General features: G+C 48.4%; 1 protein-coding gene across 1 annotated transcript in view; it reads right to left on the reverse strand.

Moving 5' to 3' along the window:
• LOC141074880 (guanylate cyclase 2G-like) overlaps nucleotides 1–21463 on the reverse strand; it is a 107705-nt gene extending 86242 nt beyond the window's left edge. The window contains exons 1-4 of the mRNA XM_073562189.1: nucleotides 21107–21463; nucleotides 18188–18536; nucleotides 13837–13961; nucleotides 186–359 (exon numbers count right to left, since the gene is read on the reverse strand). Coding sequence (XP_073418290.1) covers nucleotides 186–359; nucleotides 13837–13961; nucleotides 18188–18536; nucleotides 21107–21463 — 1005 coding nt within the window. The remainder of the gene's footprint in view (nucleotides 1–185; nucleotides 360–13836; nucleotides 13962–18187; nucleotides 18537–21106) is intronic.
• Between the last annotated feature and the right edge of the window lie 357 nt (nucleotides 21464–21820).

Consider the following 21820-nt stretch of genomic DNA (forward strand, 5'->3'; position numbering starts at 1 on the left):
AGGAGGAGTTTTCCAAGTGTTTAGGAAAGTTTGGTGACTGCCCGGATTGCAGATTATTACTAACATTTTACAAAGCAGAGCAATCATTGTGGGACTAAATCTAAACTGTGGATTGGTCAAAAGTAATACCAGCACTGCCACCTACTGGCTGCATTGTATAATGCGTCACATCCCGAATTGGGTACCTGGTCCTCTGCCTCAATGTCGCTATAGAACGGGGGACCCTTCAGCTTTTCGTAGACCTGATTCATGAAAGACGTGTAACTATAGGAGTTCAGCGCTATCATGAGGACGGCTTCATAGGCCCGGACAATGGTCTCGTTCTTTTCATTGATCAAAGTGTCCTTCCAAAAAATGTCCTAAAAGTAAATATAGAGAATGATAATTAATATCAGTCTTACCGGCTGCCGGGAAATAGGAATGACAACACTAATGATCGATTAATTATTCACAGCCGGTGTGACACCAGTAGATGTGGATTTATAACATTGTGCTCATATATTTATTCATCAGTTATAGAATATTATCCAGAGAGTCACTTATTCTCCAACCCATTCCCTTTCCATTCACCTCGTTAGGACAGGCCCATTATAGCCAGTGCTATTAACTCTTTCAGGGTTGCTATTAGATATTTGCGTTCATATGTCATAAAGTCCTATGTGCATTTACCAATATTATTTTTTACTCTAATTTTTCTACATATTTGTTTTTTTTAACCAAATATGCAAACTGTCTGTTTTTGTGTATCTAATGAATTTACCATAATGTTATAATTTTTCCTTTTTTTTTATATTTAGCATCTTTATTTCATTTGATGCCTAAGCAAAACGGTTAATGCTATTTTGCTGTCTGACTGTACCAACCATTAGGGAACACTCACTGCAAATAGATTTATACATCCACCACTAGGGGGAGCTCACTACATAAAGATTTATACAGTCACCACTAGGGGGAGCTCACCACGTACAGATTTATGCAGCCACCTCTAGAGGGAGCTCACTAGATATAGATTTATACAGCCACCACTAGGGGGAGCTCACTACATACCGATTTATACATCCACCACTAGGGGGTGCTCATTACATACAGATTTATACAGCCAGCAATAGGAGGAGCTCACTACATACAGATTTCTACAGCCACCACTAGGAGCCTGTAGTCTGTGGAGGAAGGTGTGCTGTTCTGCTTGCTCCAGGAGAGTCACCAGTTTATTTTTTACACCCAGGAATTCCCCCTCTCTGACCCAGGAAAGAGAGGGGTGTAGTGGATGAACTGTAGGGCTGAGTCCCCTTCTCCCACCCCTCAGTCTAAGCCGGCAAGGGGTGGGAGCTCATTGCTACCGGCAAAAAGGGTCGCCAGATCTGGCAAGGCCCGAAACATGGAGGAGCCCAGGAGGGCTGCAAAGCTGCTAAGGCTGAGGCGAGGGCCGCTGCGGTATCTCCTCCCAGAGATGAGCAGAGTACTCGCAGAGGTGCAGCGGCGGTGGTGCAGGAGGATTGGGGCACTAGGGCCGCACGGGAGCCGGTTACCAGCTATGGCTCCCGCATCCATGTGTACCTCTGCGAGTATGAGGAGGATGGGAAGACCCTGAGGAGGCTCCAGGAGGAGATGAATGAGACGAGGCAGGCTGCAGACAGAGCCTCCTGTACAGAGAAGTCTGCCCTAACAGCCAGGATATCCAGCCTGGGGATCTGTATTGAGGGCATTGAAGCCCGGAGAGCGGCCATATTGGACAACAGCGGGCCTTTCCAGGAAAAATTGGCGAATGAGGACCAATTCCACAAAATGGCTGCTGCAAAGGAGCCAGAGGGGTCTCGGCGTCCGACCCAGGTGGAGGAGGTGGACCATGTGGAGATGGAGGAGGCACCGTACCCACCTGGGGGCTTGGTAAGTGATCTCCAGGCCACACACAGCGGGATAGATCCAGTGCAGGTCCCACTCTCATCAGATAATAGTATTTCAGAGGATGATGGGGGTGATGCGGATGATGGCAGCAGCAATAACAGCAGTAGCGGGGGTTGCCTCGTCCTGCAGCAGATCCGTCAGCTAGAGTCCCCAGTAAATTAAGCCCACCTGAAGTTTGGGGATGAGGACTACGGGGACGAGGCAACCAGGAGGGGGAAAAAGAAACAAAGGAAGAAAACATCGGAGGAGAGGTTGGTGTTTGTCCCCCTTCCTGGGACCCCCCGATCCCGCTGTGTGGAGCCCGCTACCCACCCCGGCCCAGTGGAGATGGTTGACTGTGAGGTTGAGAGTTCAGGGAATTTAGGGGCTGGTCCATCGCTCTCCTCACCTGCAGGCACCATTAGTTATGCGGCTGCTGCAGGTGGGATTCTGCGGGGGTCTTCCTCATCTCCAGACCCAGGGAATGATGCTTTTCGCCGCCGTTTCCTGGAGGCCCTCAAAAAAGGGGAGCGGACTATCATTGTAGAGGGAAGAGAGGTGGCGTTGTACTGGCTAGATAAGTTTGGTGTAGCTGCCTTCCAAGAGAAAAGGGGAGGGGAGACCGTGTGGTCCCTCCCGACAGCCGGGCAGGGGGTCTCCAGGAGAAATGTAGTTTGTCTTCGCTGGAGGGGCGATGAGGCATGTCCATCCAGGACAAATGTTGTGAAGCTCCTCATGAAGATGGACTTCAGGGCTATTGACCTCTTTGCTCTGATACATCCTTTTGGGACCTCCACCTTTGATATCAGCTTTGTTCGGCCGGAGGGCTTGGAGCTCTTTGGTCGAATTATGAGCTTGTAAAGGAGGAGCCCAGCTGGCGAGGGTTTGCTGTTGAGGCAATTTCTCGCCAAAGTGGGCCGAAGAAAGTGACCGTTTTAACATGTAATGAGGAAGAGGACTAGAACTCTAGTGCCACCTATTGGAGGTAGCAATCCTAAAAGTCAATGTTGACCCTTTAACGAGTCTAGTTACATGACTTAGGATAAAAGCCAAGCCAGAATCTCCATTTGCAGACACTGTGTTTCGGGGTACTGCCCCTCATCAGTGCAAAGTGGGAGATCTGGTTTGGCTGTGAGAGAGGCGTCTGCCTTGCGGACAGCATATTTCCCAGAGGAGCATTGCGGCTTTAAGTCTCCTCACCTCGACATGCTTAGCATGTCATTCTCCGCAAGGAGAGATGATACTTCTTGGATATCGGTCAGACGCCTCTCTCACAGCCAAACCAGATCTCCCACTTTGCACTGACGAGGGGCAGTACCCCGAAACACAGTGTCTGCAAATGGAGATTCTGGCTTGGCTTTTATCCTAAGTCATGTAAGTAGGCTCGTTAAAGGGTCAACATTGACTTTTAGGATTGCTACCTCCAATAGGTGGCACTACAGTTCTAGTCCTCTTCCTCTCTGAAGAGACAATTTGCATAATTAGCATATTTCCCAGAGGAGCATTGCGGCTTTAAGTCTCCTCACCTCGACATGCTTAGCATGTCATTCTCCGCAAGGAGAGATGATACTTCTTGGATAAAATGTAATGAGTCTTTCTGGCATCGACATAATGACCTGGTTGAGCTGGTATGGCGAGGTTGTGGAGGTCCCTAAGAAGAACCGGGACGATTTTGGCATCTGGTCAGGAGGCTGGATCTTCATGGTAAAGTTGAAGCGTTCAGGGGGCACTGTCACCCACATCCCTTTCTCGGCTTTCCTGGGAAGGGATCGGATTCTGGTATTCTACCAGGGGCAGCCGAAGGTTTGCCACAGGTGTGGTGATCCTCGCCACTTCAGCGTGGGCTGCAAGGTGCAGAAATGTGCCTTGTGTGGCGTGGTGGGTCACCTCGCCGCATCCTGTGCTGTCATTCGATATCACCTGTGTGGTGATCTAGGTCACCCGTTCAGGCGCTACCCTCGTTCCTTCTCTAATGCCATGGCCGGCCGGGCGGAGGGGAGCCGCGAGGAAGTTCTTGGCGGTGCAACCTCTGCAGAGGTTGGAGGTGGCAGCGGGGGAGGAGCTGAGGGGCCGATGAGGAATGGCAGGGCTAGGGGCACCTCTTACCAGTGGAGGCAGGCAAAGCGTCAGGAAGGCAGGGGGCAGGAGGAGCCCCTGGAAACTGGGGTGATGGCTGCCCCCTCCTCCGAGGAGACAGCCCATGTCACTGAGGCCCCGGGGGAGGAAGTGGTGAATGAGGAGATCAGGCAGATGGAGAATGAGGAGGTGGCTGAACTCTCAGACGCCTCCCAATATGAAAGTTTTGATGAGGATGGAGGGGAACAGCCAAAAGAAAGGGGTGACAAGAGTACAAAGAGTGCCAAGAGTGCCAAAAGTAAAAAAAGAAAAAGAAGGGAGATGGAAAATCTCCCTCCCTGACCAAGGTGCCTAAGGAAGGTCCCACCGACTCCCCTCTGATCCCCCTCTCTAACCGGTTCCAAGCCCTTGACGACCCTGCTGAGACGGGGGTCGGGGGTGAGGTTCCAGAGCTAACATTGGGAGGGTCTTTGGGAGGGGGCGGAGTCCCTGGATATGTGGTTTGAAGGAGAGATCAGCGTCAAGGATTACTCCGAAGCAGCGAGCTTGTGGGACTGGGGAGAGTGGGCAGTCATTTACTGTAATTGATAGGTTCATAGGGGGGGTCACGTGAGATGGGGGAAAGATGATGAATTCTGTTTTGTCCATGTTGAGTTTCAGAAATCTAGCGGAGAAGAAGGATGAAATAGTGGACAGACATTGAGGGATTCTGGTTAGTAGGGAGGTGATATCTGGTCCAGAGATGTTGATCTGTGTGTCATCAGCGCAAAGATGATACTGAAAGCCATGAGATTCTATAAGCTGTCCCAGGCCAAAGGTGTAAATAGAGAACAGCAGGGGCCCAAGGACTGAACCTTGTGGGACTCCGACAGATAGGGGGCGAGGTGAGGAGGTGGTGTGTGAGTGGGAGACGCTGAATGTCCGGTCTGTTAGGTATGATGAGATCCAGGATAGAGCCAAGTCTGTGATGCCGAGGGATGAGAGGGTCTGTAATAATAGGGAATGGTCCACTGTGTCAAAGGCAGCCGACAGGTCCAGGAGGAGGAGGACAGAGTAGTGTCGCTTGCTCTTGGCGGTTAAGAGGTCATTGGTGACCTTAGTAAGGGCAGTTTCAGTGGAGTGGTGTGACCGGAAGCCAGATTGTAAGCGGTCGAAGAGGGAGCAAGAAGAGAGATGGGAGGACAGTTCAAGGTAGACGTGTTGTTCCAGTAGCTTGGAAGCGTAGGGGAGAAGTGATATAGGGCGATAGCTAGATACAGAGGATGGGTCAAGAGAGGGCTTTTTGAGGATAGGTGTGATGGAGGCATGTTTAAAGCTTGAGGGGAAAACACCAGTTGTTAGTGATAGGTTGAAGAGATGGGTTAGGGTTGGGATGAAGACTGTGGTGAGGTTTGGTATGAAGTGGGATGGGATTGGGTCGAGTGCACAGGTGGTGAGATGTGATCTTGAGAGTAGAGTGGAGAGTCGATCTTCTGTAATGGTGGAGAAGTTGGTTTTGAAGGTGGAGGGCTGGGAAGTCAGGAGGAAGGGCTCTGGGGGTTGTTGACCAAAACTGTCCCTGATGTTATCAATTTTCTGCTTGAAAAATGAGGCAAAGTCTTCAGCTGAGATGAGTGGGGAGGGAGGAGGTGCTGGGGGGCGAAGGAGAGAATTGAAGGTGTTGAATAACTGTTTAGGGTTGTGAGACAGGGAGGATATGAGAGATGAGAAGTAGGTTTGTTTAGCTGTGGCGAGTGTGGTCTTGAAAGTAGTGAGGGACTGTTTGAATGCGATGAAGTGCTCGTTGGAGTGGGATCTTTTCCATCTGCGCTCAGCAGCCCTGGAAGCTCGCCTCAGCTCTTTGGTCAGGTTGGTGTGCCAGGGCTGTCTGTTGATTTTGCGAGTTTTGGTATGTGTAAGTGGGGCAGCGGATTCCAAAGCTACAGCTATTGTGGTGTTATATAGAGCAGCAGCAACATCTGCATTGTGTAAGGAACTTATATCTGTGAGAGGGAGGAGGGATTCAGAGAATGAGTGTAGGTCAAGGTGTTTAAGATTCCTGCGAGGGTGTGAAAGTTTGTGGGGTGGGGATTGTAGACATGGAGTGAAGAGGGAAGAGAATGTGAGCAGGTTGTGGTCAGAGAGAGGAAGAGGTGAGTTAGAGAGGTTAGATAGGGAGCAGAGGCGGGTGAAGATGAGGTCCAGTGTGTGGCCATCTTTATGGGTGGATGTAGAAGACCATTGAGTGAGGCCGAAGGAGGAAGTGAGAGAAGTTTAGTGTCAGCTGAGAGGGAAGTGTCAATGGGGATGTTGAAGTCGCCCATGATGATAGTAGGGATGTCCGCGGAAAGGAAATGAAGTAACCAGGTGGTGAAGTGGTCAAAGAAGGTGGTGGTTGGCCCTGGGGGGCGGTAGATGACAGCCAGTTGGAGGTTGGAGGGGCAGTAGATGCGCACAGAGTGCACCTCAAAGGAAGGGAGGGTAACAGAGGGTGGCAGTGGGATTGGGGTGAAGGAGCAGGTATCTGACAGGAGAAAACCAACTCCTCCGCCATGTTTGCTGCTGGGGCGGGGGGTGTGAGAAAGGTGGAAGCCGCCATACGAAAGTGCAGCAGGAGAGGCTGTGTCAGAAGGGGTGAGCCAGGTTTCGGTGATGGCGAGGAAGGAAAGTTTGGTAGTGACAAAAAGATCATGGATGTAGGATTCCCTGCAGATCCAAATCAGGGATCCTGGAGGTGATCAGATCTTTCTACTCACACCTCTTGGGGAAGAGGGATCTGGATCGGAACGTGATGTTGGCTTTCCTTGCCGAAGCCATCCCTGAGCCAGGGGATGTCTCCTCGCTTCACGTTTTGACAGAGGAAATCAGGGAAGAGGAAGTGAGACTGGCCATTGATGGGCTTTGGCCTAAGAAATCGCCAGGTCCGGATGGCTTAACATCCGAGTTTTATAAGACCTTCAGGGACTCCTTGGTCCCCCTCTTGTCTGAGGTGTTTAATGAGTGTCTCTCCTCGGGCACTCTTTCCTGGTCAATGAGGCAGTCGGCCCTGATTATCCTGTCAAAGGGTAAGGACTCGTCCAGTATTGAGTATTGGCGTCCCATAGTGCTTCTCAATACAGACCGGAAGGTTCTGGCAAAGGTGCTGTTCAAACGGCTGGTGAAGTTTGCACCCCGACTCCTTTCGGGGACCCAGCATTGCTCTGTTCCAGGCCGCAGCACGTTTAGTGCTGTGCTCGGTGTCCGAGAGGCAGTGGAGCAGGGTAGGGCTGGTCACTGGAAGGGGTATTTGCTGTCTTTAGACCAGGCAAAGGCTTTTGATCGGGTGAATCATGAGTACCTCTCGTCCGTCCTTCTGAGGTATGGTCTGCCTGGGGGGTTTGTGAACTGGCTAAAGATCTTGTATGAAGAGGCAGAGACCTTCCCGCTCGTGAATGGTTGGTCTGGCCGCCCTTTTGAGTTTGGGTCTGGGGTCTGCCAGGGCTGTCCGTTGAGCCCGCTGTTATACGTGTTCGCGATAAATCCCCTTTTAAGGAGGATTGAGCGCGGGCCGTTGGCGGGAGTCAGGATGGACCAGGCGGCCCCAGAAGCCACTCTGAGGGTGGTAGCATATGCCGATGACGTCTCCATTTTCGTGTCCTCGGGTGAGGAGTGGGTCATGTCTGAGGTTGGTCGCTACTCGGAGGCTTCTGGGTCCAGAATCAATCAGGAAAAGTGTGAGAGTCTCTGGCTGGGAGGGGGAGATCCTAGTTTTGGTCTCCCGGACACTCTTCCAGAGCCCCAGGCATCGGCAAAAATTCTAGGCATCGAATTTGGCCCGGGGGACTATCCCCAGCAAAATTGGGAGGGCAGGCTTAGGATCGCCGCCCAGAAGGTGGACCAATGGAAGGGTTGGTCCTTGACCCTGAGGGAAAGGGTTAGCATGGTTAAGGGTTTTTGGCTTCCCTTGTTAATATACCTGGGCAGTGTTTGCATGTTGCCAGAGCCGCTCTGGACACGGGTCTACAGCCTGTTTTTCCAGATGTTATGGGGAAACAGGCTGAACCTAGTGAAGCGGGAGGTCACATATCGCACAAGGAGACTAGGAGGGTTGGGTATGGTCAACCCAGTGGTGTTTTTAGTAAACACTTTTGTCAAGACTAACATCACCAACCTCTGGTCAGAGAGGGCTCCTCCGTGGGTATTCTCCTGCAGGGGAAGGCTTCGGCCCTTCTTCCAGAAATGGGAGGCAGGAGGGCAAGTGGAGGACCTATGCACACCGCATGGACATCTCCCGGCTTACGCTACCCCGATTCTGAAGGTGATCCGCCAGTGGGGTCTGGGAATGTGGGAGATCAGGACCATGTCGAGGAAATTCCTTGACAGGAGGGTCCTATTGACCCATTTCCAGAAGCCTCTGGTGCTCAAAAATTGCCCAAGTCGAGATCTGGAGGGCGGGCTGAGGTTATTGAATTCTACACGGGTCCCCTTGAAGTTTTGGGACTTGGCTTGGCGCTGCTTCCATGGGAAACTGTATGTAAGGGACAACCTGAAGTGTAGGAACTCCGTAGATCGAGGCTGTCCCTGTGAGGAAGCATGGAGCACTTCCTCCTTCAGTGTCCTTTTAATACAGGGGTCTACAACAGGGTGGGTGCTTCCATAGGCTGGCCTCGGCTGGCACACCTTTCCTATGCGGAGTGGGCGTATGGGGCATTCAGATCCCTGGGTGGCCGAGATCGGGGCACTTTATTTCTAGTCAGTTTAGTCATCAGGTTTTACACGTGGAACGCACGGTGCTTAGTGTCAACTAAGCAGAAAATCCTCCCCCGGGACGAGGTTGTTAGGAGCATTCTGGGTGGCCTGGTGAAGGTGCGCTCTCTGGAGTATGACAGGCTGTGTGCAGTGAGAGCCTCTCTTCTCTGGAGAGGGTTCTCATTTAATGTACCCTAGGACTTAGATAAGCAGGTAAGTGGTAGGGACAGGTAGATGGCTTCAGTAGAGACTGGTAGTTAGGGGCAGGACAGGGACAGCCGGGGGACAGTTAGGTAGGCACGTGGTGAGTTAGGTAGGGCAGTAGGGTCAGGGAGGGAGAAACAGGGAAAGGTAGGTAGATAAATAGGGGCAGATGTTTAGACAGGTAGGGACGGCTGGTAGAGTAAGGATTGTTAGGATAGAAGCCTGTCATCTCCGGTTTCCTGGTGGCGGGCTGAGGGCTTTTCACTATCAGATTTTTGTTTTGCACAAGTGAAATACTGATATAGGGCTTACAGGCACCAATCCTGGCTCTGGGTAAGTGTTGTAATATAGAGAGTGATGTAGCATTGCATTGTAGGGTGATGATCCAGTGGCTTACAGGGTTAATGCACCAGTCTTGTAAGCAGGAGGTCATGAGTTCCTCAGTGAGCTTATTTTTGTATTGTGTGGTTTTTTTGGTTTATGGTGGGGGGATTGTTGGTGGGTTTGCTGTAGTTGTATTTGTTGTTATAGTTGTATTTGTTGTTATAGTTGTATTTGCTATAATAAAAAAATATATATGGAAAAAAAATGTGTGGTTTATGGTTTAGATAGATGTGTTTTAAGCCAGTTGGCTTTTATGTTTCTTTTTGGGCGATGGACCAGAGGTTTCTTTGTCAGGTTTGGTATGAAGTGTGTATGTGCACGTGTAATAATAGAATGTTTCTTCTCTCCTTGGGTGAGGTAACCTGGGGAGGAGGAGATCTGGAGGAATCAAAAAGTGAAAAGACGAGTAAAGGACAGAAAACAGCATAAGAGAGAAAGATGATGGAGGAAGCTTCTCTGAGAAAGAAGACAGATTTTGATTTTTGTTTGATTTTGGGGGGGTTGTTTTGGCTGGGGGCAGTCATGCTGGACCCAGACTTTGCTTTGGACTGGGGGGGTAATGTTGGACTCGGACGGTTGCTTTTACTGGGGTTTGATTTTTGCTATTTATTGATTGTAAGTTTTGTATTTTTATAATAAAAGAGTTCACTACTTACAGATCTATACAGCCACCACTAGGGGGAGCTCACTACATACAGATTTATACAGTCACCACTAGAGGGAGCTCACTGCATACAGATTTATACAGTCACCACTAGAAGAAGCTCACTACCTACAGATTTATACACCCAACACTAGAGGGAGCTCACTACCTACAGATTTATACAGCCACCACTAGGGGGAGCGCACTACATAGATTTATACAGTCACCACTAGAGGGAGCTCACTACATACAGATTTATACAGCCACCACTAGGGGGAGCTCACTACATATAGATTTATACAGCCACCACTAGAGGGAGCTCACTACATACAGATTTATACAGTCACCACTAGAGGGAGCTCACTACATACAGATTTATACAGCCACCACTAGGGGAAGCTCACTACATATAGATTTATACAGCCACAACTAGAGGGAGCTCATTATATACAGATTTATACAGTCACTAGAGGGAGCACACTACCTACAGATTTATACAGCCACCACTAGGGGGAGCTCACTACATACAGATTTATACAGCCACCACTAGAGGGAGCTCACTACATACAGATTTATACAGCCACCACTAGGGGGAGCTCACTACATATAGATTTATAAAGCCACAACTAGAGGGAGCTCACTACATACAGATTTATACAGTCACTAGAGGGAGCAAACTACCTACAGATTTATACAGCCACCACTAGGGGGAGCTCACTACATATAGATTTATACAGCCACCACTAGAGTGTGCTAACTACATATAGATTTATACAGCCACCACTAGAGGAAGCTAACTACATACAGATTTATACAGTCACCACTAGAGGGAGCTCACTACATATAGATTTATACAGCCACCACTAGAGGGAGCTCGCTACATGTAGATTTATACAGCCACCACAAGAGGGAGCTCGCTACATGTAGATTTATACAGCCACCACTAGAGGGAGCTCGCTACATACAGATTTATACAGCCACCACTAGGGGGAGTTCACTACATATAGATTTATACAGCCACAACTAGAGAGAGCTCACTACATACAGATTTATACAGTCACTAGAGGGAGCACACTACCTACAGATTTATACAGCCACCACTAGGGGGAGCTCACTACATATAGATTTATACAGCCACCACTAGAGGGAGCTCACTACATATAGATTTATACAGCCACCACTAGAGGGAGCTCACTACATCCAGATTTATACGGTCACCATTAGGAGGAACTCACTAAATACAGATTTATACAGTAACCACTAGGGTTCAATACATGTGTGGAGTACCTGTTTGTTAGGAAATTCCCACATGTATTCAGCCTGTCTGCAAGTCACAAATCATGCAGATGAGATGACGAAAACGAAATCTCCGAGCACGCCAAAATATTCGGAGGACACCCGAGCATGCTCGGAAAAACCTGAGCAACGAGTATACTCGCTCATCACTCATTGGCAGCTTCCTGTGTACATTGCGCATTGTCACCAAGATACCAATCAGTGGTGGGGGCGGGGTTACACAGATTGTCTGGACTGGCCTGCAGGTGACACCTTGTCCTGCAGTGATAATCTCCTGCTGATAAAACAATGATAGTGTTGAAACTACAGCAAACTGCTGAACAAGTGACAGATACCTGGAATCTGGCTGTCTGCTTCCATGTTATGCTGCTCTCAGATTAAATAGCAAAATCCTGCTGACAATCACATTAACGACTTTGCATGGTTTTATGCAAAATTCACCGCTTTACAGGAAAGGGATCTGGACTTTGTGAGAGAAGCTGGAAGGATTTGTGGCGCCCCTGAGGCTCGGTCGCCACATAGGTACTGCACCTTCTCCTAAGGTGTAGTGCCCCACCATCCAGGTAAGGTGGGAACTCCTTTCCACGCTCCAACACTCGCACCCCACACAACAGGGTAGTTCTGCACAACCATATTGCGGCTCAGTGCTTAGAGAGTAGCAGAGCACCTTTGGTGGTTCTCTGCTTGGAACACGGGATGTGCTGGGAGGTGGGTGGAGTTTAGATACATAAAAGAGTGGGAAAGTGTAGGATTACGGGTTCAGTCTGTCAGAAGGTCAGGCGGGTAAGAAGTCACTCAGACAGGAGTGAGGATCCCTGGAAGAAGGGATGGAGGAAGGAGTGCTGCAGCTGCCTCAGTGATCTGAGCCAGCTGGCACGGGAAAGGAAAAGGAGAAAGACGTAGAACTGAAACCTAAGCTTCCATAAGAGAGAAAGACAAGTACTGAACGAAGGAGTAGGAGAACAGAGAGGACGTGGGTTGGAAGAGGAACCCTGCCTATTGGTTCTCAGCGCAAGGCCGGGGCCCGGTCCCCGAGGTTGTATGGACACTTATGGTTCTGCAGCAGACACCGGTGGAATAGTTGGCTGTAAATGCACTACTCCCATCTAAGACTTGGGGCACAACAGCAATCGGATCGAGAGCCGGAACTCAGGAGAAGGGAGTCCCCGAAGCAGGCTACAGCTGTCTGCCGTACAAGTAGCGTTCTTGGGAACATCTGACAGTAGGAACTCCAGAGTACCACGGTTCTGGAGATCTTCATACTTTAGGGTGCAATAGAGGAGTCGTTCAGGATAGGTACTGTATATGTTGGCGGAGTGTTGGAGAGGAGCTTTTCATCTTGCCTGGGGGTTGGCTGAGTCTCTGACCCGGAGGACACGGCCCGGAGGCAGGCACCCTTGTGTACCGCAGACTGTGAGTAAAGCTTTGGAACTACAAGCCTCGGTGTCCTCCATTCATTCTTGCGCCAACCCGCTCAGCGCTACTACATCTGGGTACCATCCTTTACACTACCTGCGCCTCTCCTCAACCATTACAACTACACGGCCCTGGGGCTACAGCTTCACCTGTGGGGAGCTACACCATCCATGCTGCAGCACACCACCAGTCCCAGAGGATCCACATGCAGCGTTGGCCTAACATCTCACTTGCCGAACACCACAGGTGGCGTCACAAACTATTCCACTTAAACTACATTACATTCCCCCATTACTTGGGCGCCCAGGGCCACGGACCGGGTCACCGCCACTGTGACACATTCCCCTGTCACCGGCCCGGTACCGAGTACCCCACAGCCCTGGGAGGGCGACCCAGATTCATTATAATGTACAGTACGTCTGAAAGTAGAATAATATTATGGCTGAAATGTAATGCAGTCACGGAATACATTTTTGGACGATGGTGCACAGGCACCTGAAAAAATGCACCCTTAAGAGGCATTCCACTCTTACTCGACTGAACGTCTTACGTCTGGACCATGAAACAATAGCGTATAAACTGTAAAAAAAAAAATAGGGGGTAACTGGGTGCAACAAAATATCTAATGCTTGGTCTTCACAGAAAAACATTAAGGCTGTGTGTACACGCTGCGGATTAGGTGCGGATTCATCCGCGCGGATTTTGTAAAATCCGCAGGTCAAAAGACCTGCGGTTTTACCTGCGGATTGCTCTGCGGTTTGGCCCTGCGGTTTTTCATCTCCTCAATGGAGGAGATGGCAAACCGCAGGGGAATCCGCAGAAAGAATTGACATAATAAGATAATCCGCGCAGAAAATTCCGCACCGTCTGCACTGCTGTTTTTGATTCCCATAGGGAATCATGGTACTGTACACCGCAGCAAAAACTGCTGCGGGTCCGCAGCGGCCAAAACCGCTAGCAAAATCCGCAGCGTGTGCACACAGCCTAAAGGGGTAGTCCGGCGCTGCTTACTTTTGCATCGGGAAGTGATCGGGTCTCATGTTGTGTTGGCAGATACCTGCTGATTGTGTACTGCTGACACATCATCGACATGTGGATGTCAGTAGCAGCGGGAAACCCCATTAAGACGTCCCTCTGAGCGAAACTGCATTCCTTATATCTAGTTCATGTGTAGAGTACTTCTATATGAAATGATGGTTTACATGGAAAATCCCTTGCGGACTCACCAGAAATCCGCTGACTTCAAACTGCTGCATCATGATGAAGACAAAAAGTCCGTTTATCAACCCCTGTTTTTCAGCTTCCAGCAGGATCAGCCTGGAGTCCTCAGAATTTGCCACAAGTATGATGACTGTAAGGAAAACAAGAAAAGGTGCAGTTTACACCTGCATGTGCTGTGTACAAGGTCCTGATCAGAAGGTCTCCCTATTTCTGCTCTCTCCTCCCTCTCACAGCATGCAGTCTCACAGTCACAGAGGCAGAGGCTGTAATTGCATCCACCTCATCTACCCATCATCCTTCTCTACAATTTATTGTTTTAGGCTATGTGCCCACGTAGCGTTTTATTCCGGACACTAAAAACCGGACTCCTTTCCAGAAATCGCGCGTTTTTTTCCGTGCGATTTTACCGCAATTATGATCGCGATTTTGCCGCGATTTTCGCGTGCGATATTCAAGCACTTTCCAAGCGATTTGAAGCATCGCTTGGAAAGTGATTGACAGGTTGGTCACACTCGTCAAACATAGTGTTTGACAAGTGTGACCAGGTTTTTACTATTGAGGCCGCCTATGCGGCCTCAATAGTAAAAGATAGAATGTTAAAATGCTAAAAAAAAAATTGGGGTATATTTACCTTCCGGCATCCCGCGCTGCCATCCCGGGCCTCAGCGCTCACAGTAATGCCTTGCGCGACCTTTGATAACGTTGGTCTCGCGTTGCTATAGCGATCTCGCGAGACCGCTAGAGTCACGCGAGACTACATCATCACAGGACCTTGCCGCAAGGCATTACTGGGAACGCTTAGGCCGGGAATGCAGCGCGGGACGTCGGAAGGTAAATATACCCCGATTTTTTTATTTTTTATTCTTTTTTTTACAGGGGTATGGTACCCAGGGCCTGGAGGACGATAAGGGGCAGGAGTGTGGAGAATAAGGGGGCAGGAGTTTGGAGAATAAGGTGCTGGAGTTTGGAGAATAAGGGGCACGAGTGCGGAGAATAAGGGGCAGGAGTATGGAAAATAAAGGGCAGGAGTGTGGAGAATAAGGGGCTGGAGTATGGAAAATAAGGGACAGGAGTGCGGAGGATAAGGGGCTGGAGTGCGGAGGATAAGGGGCTGGAGTGCGGAGGATAAGGGGCTGGAGTGCGGAGGATAAGGGGCTGGAGTGTGGAGAATAAGGGGCTGGAGTGTGGAGAATAAGGGGCTGGAGTGTGGAGAATAAAGGGTAGGAGTGTGGAGAATAAGGGGCAGGAGTCTGGAGAATAAGGGGTGGGAGTATGGAAAATAAAGTGCAGGAGTGTGGAGAATAAGGGACAGGAGTGCAGAGAACAGGGCAGGAATGCGGAGGATAAGGGGCAGGAGTGTGGAGAATAAGGGGGCAGGAGTTTGGAGAATAAGGTGCTGGAGTTTGGAGAATAAGGGGCACGAGTGCGGAGAATAAGGGGCACGAGTGCGGAGGATAAGGGGCAGGAGTGCGGAGGATAAGGGGCAGGAGTGCGGAGGATAAGGGGCAGGAGTGCGGAGGATAAGGGGCAGGAGTGCGGAGGATAAGTGGCAGGAGGGCGAAGAATAAGGGGCAGGAGGGCGAAAAATAAGGGGCAGGAGGGCGAAGAATAAGGGGCAGGAGGGCGAAGAATAAGGGGCAGGAGGGCGAAGAAAAAGGGGCAAGGGGGGCGAAGAAAAAGGGGAAGTAGGGCGGAGATTAAGGGGCAGGAGGGCGGAGATTAAGGGGCAGGAGTGCGGAGATTAAGGGGCAGGAATGCGGAGGATAAGGGGCAGGAGTGCGGAGATTAAGGGGCAGGAGTGCGGAGATTAAGGGGCAGGAGTGCGGAGATTAAGGGGCAGGAGTGCGGAGATTAAGGGGCAGGAGTGCGGAGATTAAGGGGCAGGAGTGCGGAGGATAAGGGGTAGGAGTGCAAAGAATAAGGGGCAGGAGTGCGGAGGATAAGGGGCAGGAGTGCGGAGGATAAGGGGCAGGAGTGCGAAGAATAAGGGGCAGGAGTGCGGAGGATAAGGGGCAGGAGTGCGGAGAATAAGGGGCAGGAGTGCGGAGAATAAGGGGCAGAAGTGCGGAGGATAAGGGGCAGGAGTGCGGAGGATAAGGGGCAGGAGTGCGGAGAATAAGGAGCAGGAGTGCGGAGAATAAGGAGCAGGAGTGCGGAGGATAAGGGGCAGGAGTGCGGAGGATAAGGGGCAGGAGTGCGGAGGATAAGGGGAACGAGTGCGGAGAATAAGGGGCACGAGTGCGGAGAATAAGGGGCACGAGTGCGGAGAATAAGGGGTACGAGTGCGGAGAATAAGGGGCACGAGTGCGGAGAATAAGGGGCAGGAGTGCGGAGAGTAAGGGGCAGGAGTGCGGAGAGTAAGGGGCAGGAGTGCGGAGAGTAAGGGGCAGGAGTGCGGAGAATAAGGGGCAGGAGTGCGGAGAATAAGGGGCAGGAGTGCGGAGGATAAGGAGCAGGAGTGCGGAGGATAAGGGGCAGGAGTGCGGAGGATAAGGGGCAGGAGTGCGGAGGATAAGGGGCAGGAGTGCGGAGGATAAGGGGCAGGAGTGCGGAGGATAAGGGGCAGGAGTGCGAAGAATAAGTGGCAGGAGTGCGAAGAATAAGGGGCAGGAGGGCGGAGATTAAGGGGAAGGAGTGTGGAGATTAAGGGGCAGGAGTGCGGAGATTAAGGGGCAGGAGTGCGGAGATTAAGGGGCAGGAGTGCGGAGATTAAGGGGCAGGAGTGCGGAGATTAAGGGGCAGGAGTGCGGAGATTAAGGGGCAGGAGTGCGGAGGATAAAGGGCAGGAGTGCGGAGGATAAGGAGCCGGAGTGCGGAGAATAAGGGGCCGGAGTGCGGAGGATACGGGGCAGGAGTGCGGAGGATAAGGGGCAGGAGTGCGGAGGATAAGGGGAAGGAGTGTGGAGATTAAGGGGCAGGAGTGCGGAGGATAAGGGGCAGGAGTGCGGAGATTAAGGGGCTGGAGTGCGGAGGATAAGGGGCAGGAGTGCGGAGGATAAGGGGCAGGAGTGCGGAGGATAAGGGGCAGGAGTGCGGAGGATAAAGGGCAGGAGTGCGGAGGATAAGGAGCCGGAGTGCGGAGAATAAGGGGCCGGAGTGCGGAGGATAAGGGGCAGGAGTGCGGAGGATAAGGGGCAGGAGTGCGGAGGATAAGGGGCAGGAGTGCGGAGGATAAGGGGCAGCGCTGGGAATATTGAAGCGTCAAAGAATTTTCATGGATTTGTCAATAAAAGTGTCAGAACCTATGGAATTTATATACTTGTACGTCAGTAACCCTAAAAACAGAGACTAAAAGAGTGAAAACACTGAAGAAAACCAAAACTTGTATCAGTCTCAGAACGTTTAGATAAGCAAAATAAAACAAAAAACTGAAATTATAAATCTATATTTTGTTTATATTTTTTAAACACCGTTCAGTCTAATTCATCCTTTTTCTTTATTCTGTGGGTCGGTACAATCAGGACAATACCAAATTATATATCTTTAATGTTTTGCTACTAATTGGCTTCTAAAGAATAGGCCTCCATATTCTGACACCCAGAACTTCCTTTATTTCCACAGATGGAGCTGTATGAAGGCTTTTTCTTTTCTCGTACATCCAGTTTTGCTGTCACCATTTTTGGGTCATACAACTTTTTTTCTCACTTTTTAATTCTTACTTTGCTGTTACACATGAGCAAAGCACAAGTGATCTGGAATTGATTTTACGTTTTATTTTTTACAGACTTCGCCGTGCTGAATAAATGACATATTGACTTTAATCTGCGCGTTGATACAATTTACTACTTTTGTACAAGAAATGTACTCTTACAGAACTGTATGAGGGCTTCTTACTTTTTATTGGTGCCATTTGTGTTTTCTGAGTAGAGATGATTGGTTATAGCATAGTTAGTTTTTTATTAACGGCATTCACCGTGCAGGATAAATAATATAGTTTTATTCAACAATTAATTACGTTGCAACGTTCCCAAGTTTGTGTTTTTGCTGGGGTTTTCTCTTAACCCTCAAAAACCAGTTTTTTTTTTCATTATTATTAAAGGGGTAGACCAGTACTTTTATATTGATGGACTTTCTTTAGGATCGGTCATTAGTATCAGAATGGCAATGGTGAGACCAGTAGCCCCGCCAAACAGCTATTTCCAATGCTGGCGGCTCATAGATGTGATTAGTTGTTGAGTGGAACACCACAGCGCCATCATCTGTATAGTGGTCGCGGACCGGTACTGCACATCCACTGCTATTTGGATAAATACAATGTTAAAAGAAAATAAACTGATTTCACGGGGTTATGGAGTAAAAATGTCCAAAGGGAAAACCATGTATCAGTGTCATGAATAATATTCATGTGATTGTTACCTCTGGCGAGCGACGCCACCGAGCCGAGAGTCTCTTGCAGACTGTCTGGGTTCTTGGGGTCACATTTCATCTTGACCGTGACGACAAAGTTTATGGGCAATTGACTTTGCAGCAACGTCCACAACTCATCGATTTTATCCCACGTTGACCCTTCGGTCGATCCTCCAAGCAAGGCAACGTATTTCCAGGTGAAATGTTTCAGGGTTTTTTCCAGAGCATCAGACATTCGCTGGAGAGGGGACACCATTTTGACGTAGGTATCGTAGGTTCGGGTGTTATCAAGCTTCGGGGTTTGACTTACAAAACCGAACATTGGAATGTTCCAAGATGAGGCCAGTAAGCCAGTGACCTGCGTACAGAAAATGACCATGAAGAGTACGTGTAAAGCACTACTGCCACCACTAATCCCAAGAAAACGACTCTGCAAATCCCCATCAGTATGGAGCCCAGTAATTATCTACGGCAGGGCTGGAGATAGTCGATAGTCCAACAACCGTCACTCCAAATAGGAGACGTGGGACCCTCGCTCTCAGGATCTGTGCGATCCCCACAGTGGAACCCCCCAGCAATTCCACAGAGGATAGGTGGTGCTAGCTGTCAGTGGTCCAACAACTTTCATTAAAAATTGTTACTGTTTTGTTTCTATGTGGACTATGTAAAGCAGACAAACAAAAATCCATTCGTGTAGTGTGGTCCTCCTGCCATTTACCTTTCTTCAATCCTCAAACTCTGGATAAACAACTAAAGGTACATTACAACATTACACAAGCACAAAATACGAGACTGAATAGAAAAAAAAAACATAAGAATGCAGGATCAGACTGCACTGATTGTGTCTGTAGTCTGTTACCACGGAGACACATGGTTCAGCTAGGGAGCTGAAGGAACAAAGTAATGTGACATTATGTCATGAGACTTATGGTAAAGTTGTTTCATTTGTTTCCATTTTAATTGCACTAGTGTAAAAAAAATGGTTGAAAAGGGCGACATTGCCTTCAAAATAGAAAGAAACCGAGCGATGGCCCTATGTAATAATATTCTGTACGTAGATTTATGAAGGTTCAATGTCTTCAGTGATTTCCTTACTGCACCCTAATGGCTGCTACAAGCAGTCAGACGGTTTCCATTTTTACCATCTGTAAACTTTCAGAAACACTGCACCCATTGAAAAATCTTTGCTGTCTATGGGGCCCTTTCTTATGAGTGGCTGTAAACAGTATTTAGGTTGGAAGAACATAAGAAGCTCATCCAGAGCATGAATCAGAACCCTCTACTATGTCCTTAGCAGCACAGGGCGGTGGGCTCAAGGTGCAGTGTTCCCGAGAGCGAGAACAACATAGCAAATGATGCCTGCCCAGGAAAAGCTACTAGAAACAGAGCTTGTAAATGGGAAAACTGTACCACACAGGTGACATTGTGGTCAGGAAAACTGTCATTACTCCACTACACACATGATGGCATGTTCTTAAAATTACCTTGGGATGATAAATTCACTTTAAAGTGATAATATAAAGTTATTTCACTACAAGGGAGAACAAATCAATTAAAGTTTACAAGTTTCATGAGACTTTTCAGAATAAGGTGTCATACATGTGTACATGAGGAATAACAATGTTTATGGCCATTAAATGACTTGTATATATAATTTTCACCAGTTTTTCCATCTGCAGGTTCTAGCTCTAATTTTTTTTTAGCTATCTCTGAGTTAGTGGGTAGAGACTGTACTCCCATTCATAAACATGAGAGACACCTGTTCTCTCTATATGTAGCACAAGTTCAGAAGCAGCAGCAGCACGAAGGAAATTTTTTAGGAGTACTGAACATTGTAGATGTGAATCCAGCTCTTGGGTGAGATAACTGCAAGAAGCAGCAGTAAATATAAGTACTGCGCATTACAGCTGTGAAACTAGCTCTTGTATGAGATAACTGTTAGAAGTAGAAGTATATATGGCATTATAAAAGCAGTACTGAGCATTGCAGCTGTGAAACCAGTGCTGGGGTGATATAAAACATTAAAAGCAACTAAAAAGCATCAGCAAAGAGGACATTGATACTGGGCAGCATTTTCAGAGTAGTGTGACAGACACCAGAACTTTGGTGACATAAGACACTTACGAAAAAGCAATATTATTTGTGTCTCCCCTTGCCTGGCTTCTCACTGTGCTTCTCTTTTCTCCTCTGCCTCCCTTCTCCATACACTACAATATGCTGCTGTAATCTGATCCATCAGTGAGCTGATAATCCATCTTCCCTAAGCAGTAAGGATTTTAGCAATTTTTCAGAGTGAGTGATAAATTCAGGAGCAAAGGAGAAGTGGCTCATAAGTGGAGAAAGATGCAGATTTCTCTCATAAGATATATGACAATGTTTCTTATATTTGCTTGCACTACCGTTTTTGATATATGAAGTTTCTAGAAATGACAGTGATTTATTCATCCATGAAAAACATTTTCTTTGGTTAAGCACTTTCTTTTGTTAACTTACATAATAAATACATTTTGGTAGGTCAAATGTGTGACAAATATTCATGTTGCTGAAAACTGATACTTTGTATATCGCCATGTTATGCAATCATTTATATCAAAGATGGACAATATGTTTTTTGCCTAGATTTTTTTTTTTTTTCAACAAGCCACTGAACTTTATAAGAAATGCAATTTTACAGTTTTCTCTTCTGATACACAATATCTGGAAACAGTTACAACACAAGATATCAATCTACTCACCAGGACAGTTCTCTGCTTCCAAACAATGACAAGACATAGGGACACAACTTCTGCAACTTATATGGTGGGCTTATAAAGAAGGGTGGGTGACATAATGAGTGCATAATCCCCAAATTATTAATTAAATTAAATTCCTGATTCCCCACCCTAAAAAACATTAATAACAATAATAATAATAATTATACATATATACCTCAGCAGCTTCTGGGCAAACCGGCCCAAACAAGGCGGCAATATTAAACTCTTCCACTTGGCGAATGAAAGCACTGAGCGACACCTTGGCGTTACAGCCGCAGTCCGTGTACACAAACTCCAGCGTCCTGTTACTAAAGAAATGTTGACCCCATTCCTTGTTTATCCGCTCAATAGCCAACTGGACGGAGGAGCCGAGTCGCTGGGCGCTAAATGGGTAGGAGGCATTCCAAGGAGCCTGGAGCCCCAGGAAAATTTTGGAAGACCGGGGTCCCTTGGTGGAGTTAACACTAGTGATGAACTGAGGTTCCGCATTAAGAACTTGCAGAATAAATATTGTATATGGGAGAAGCCACATTGCAAATTGTCAAGAAATGGGATAAGGAACAAGTCCAGGGAAGACTCCGCCACCCACCGTCCTCCTGCAGCTACTTATACCTGGAGGCGTCTGACTGATATCGATAATTCTCCAGAGCCTTCTACATGACTCCTATTAAACAGTCCTAATTAGCAGAAATCCACAATCTCCAGCCACACTCTCCCACTGGCCCTTAATTCCTTAACCCTTCAATGACTACATCTTCAAGACGGAGTTCAAGAAATCACATAACACCTTTCTACAGATCTAACTCTGCAAACTGCTCTGAAATTAGAGTCTATGAAAGGGTAAGGTCTCCATCATTTGTATTTATTAGATACGAGGCAATTTAGGAAT

This window comes from Dendrobates tinctorius, unplaced genomic scaffold (genome assembly GCF_039654945.1).
Source record: "Dendrobates tinctorius isolate UK_male_01 unplaced genomic scaffold, ASM3965494v1 ptg000341l, whole genome shotgun sequence".
Lineage (NCBI taxonomy): Eukaryota > Metazoa > Chordata > Amphibia > Anura > Dendrobatidae > Dendrobates > Dendrobates tinctorius.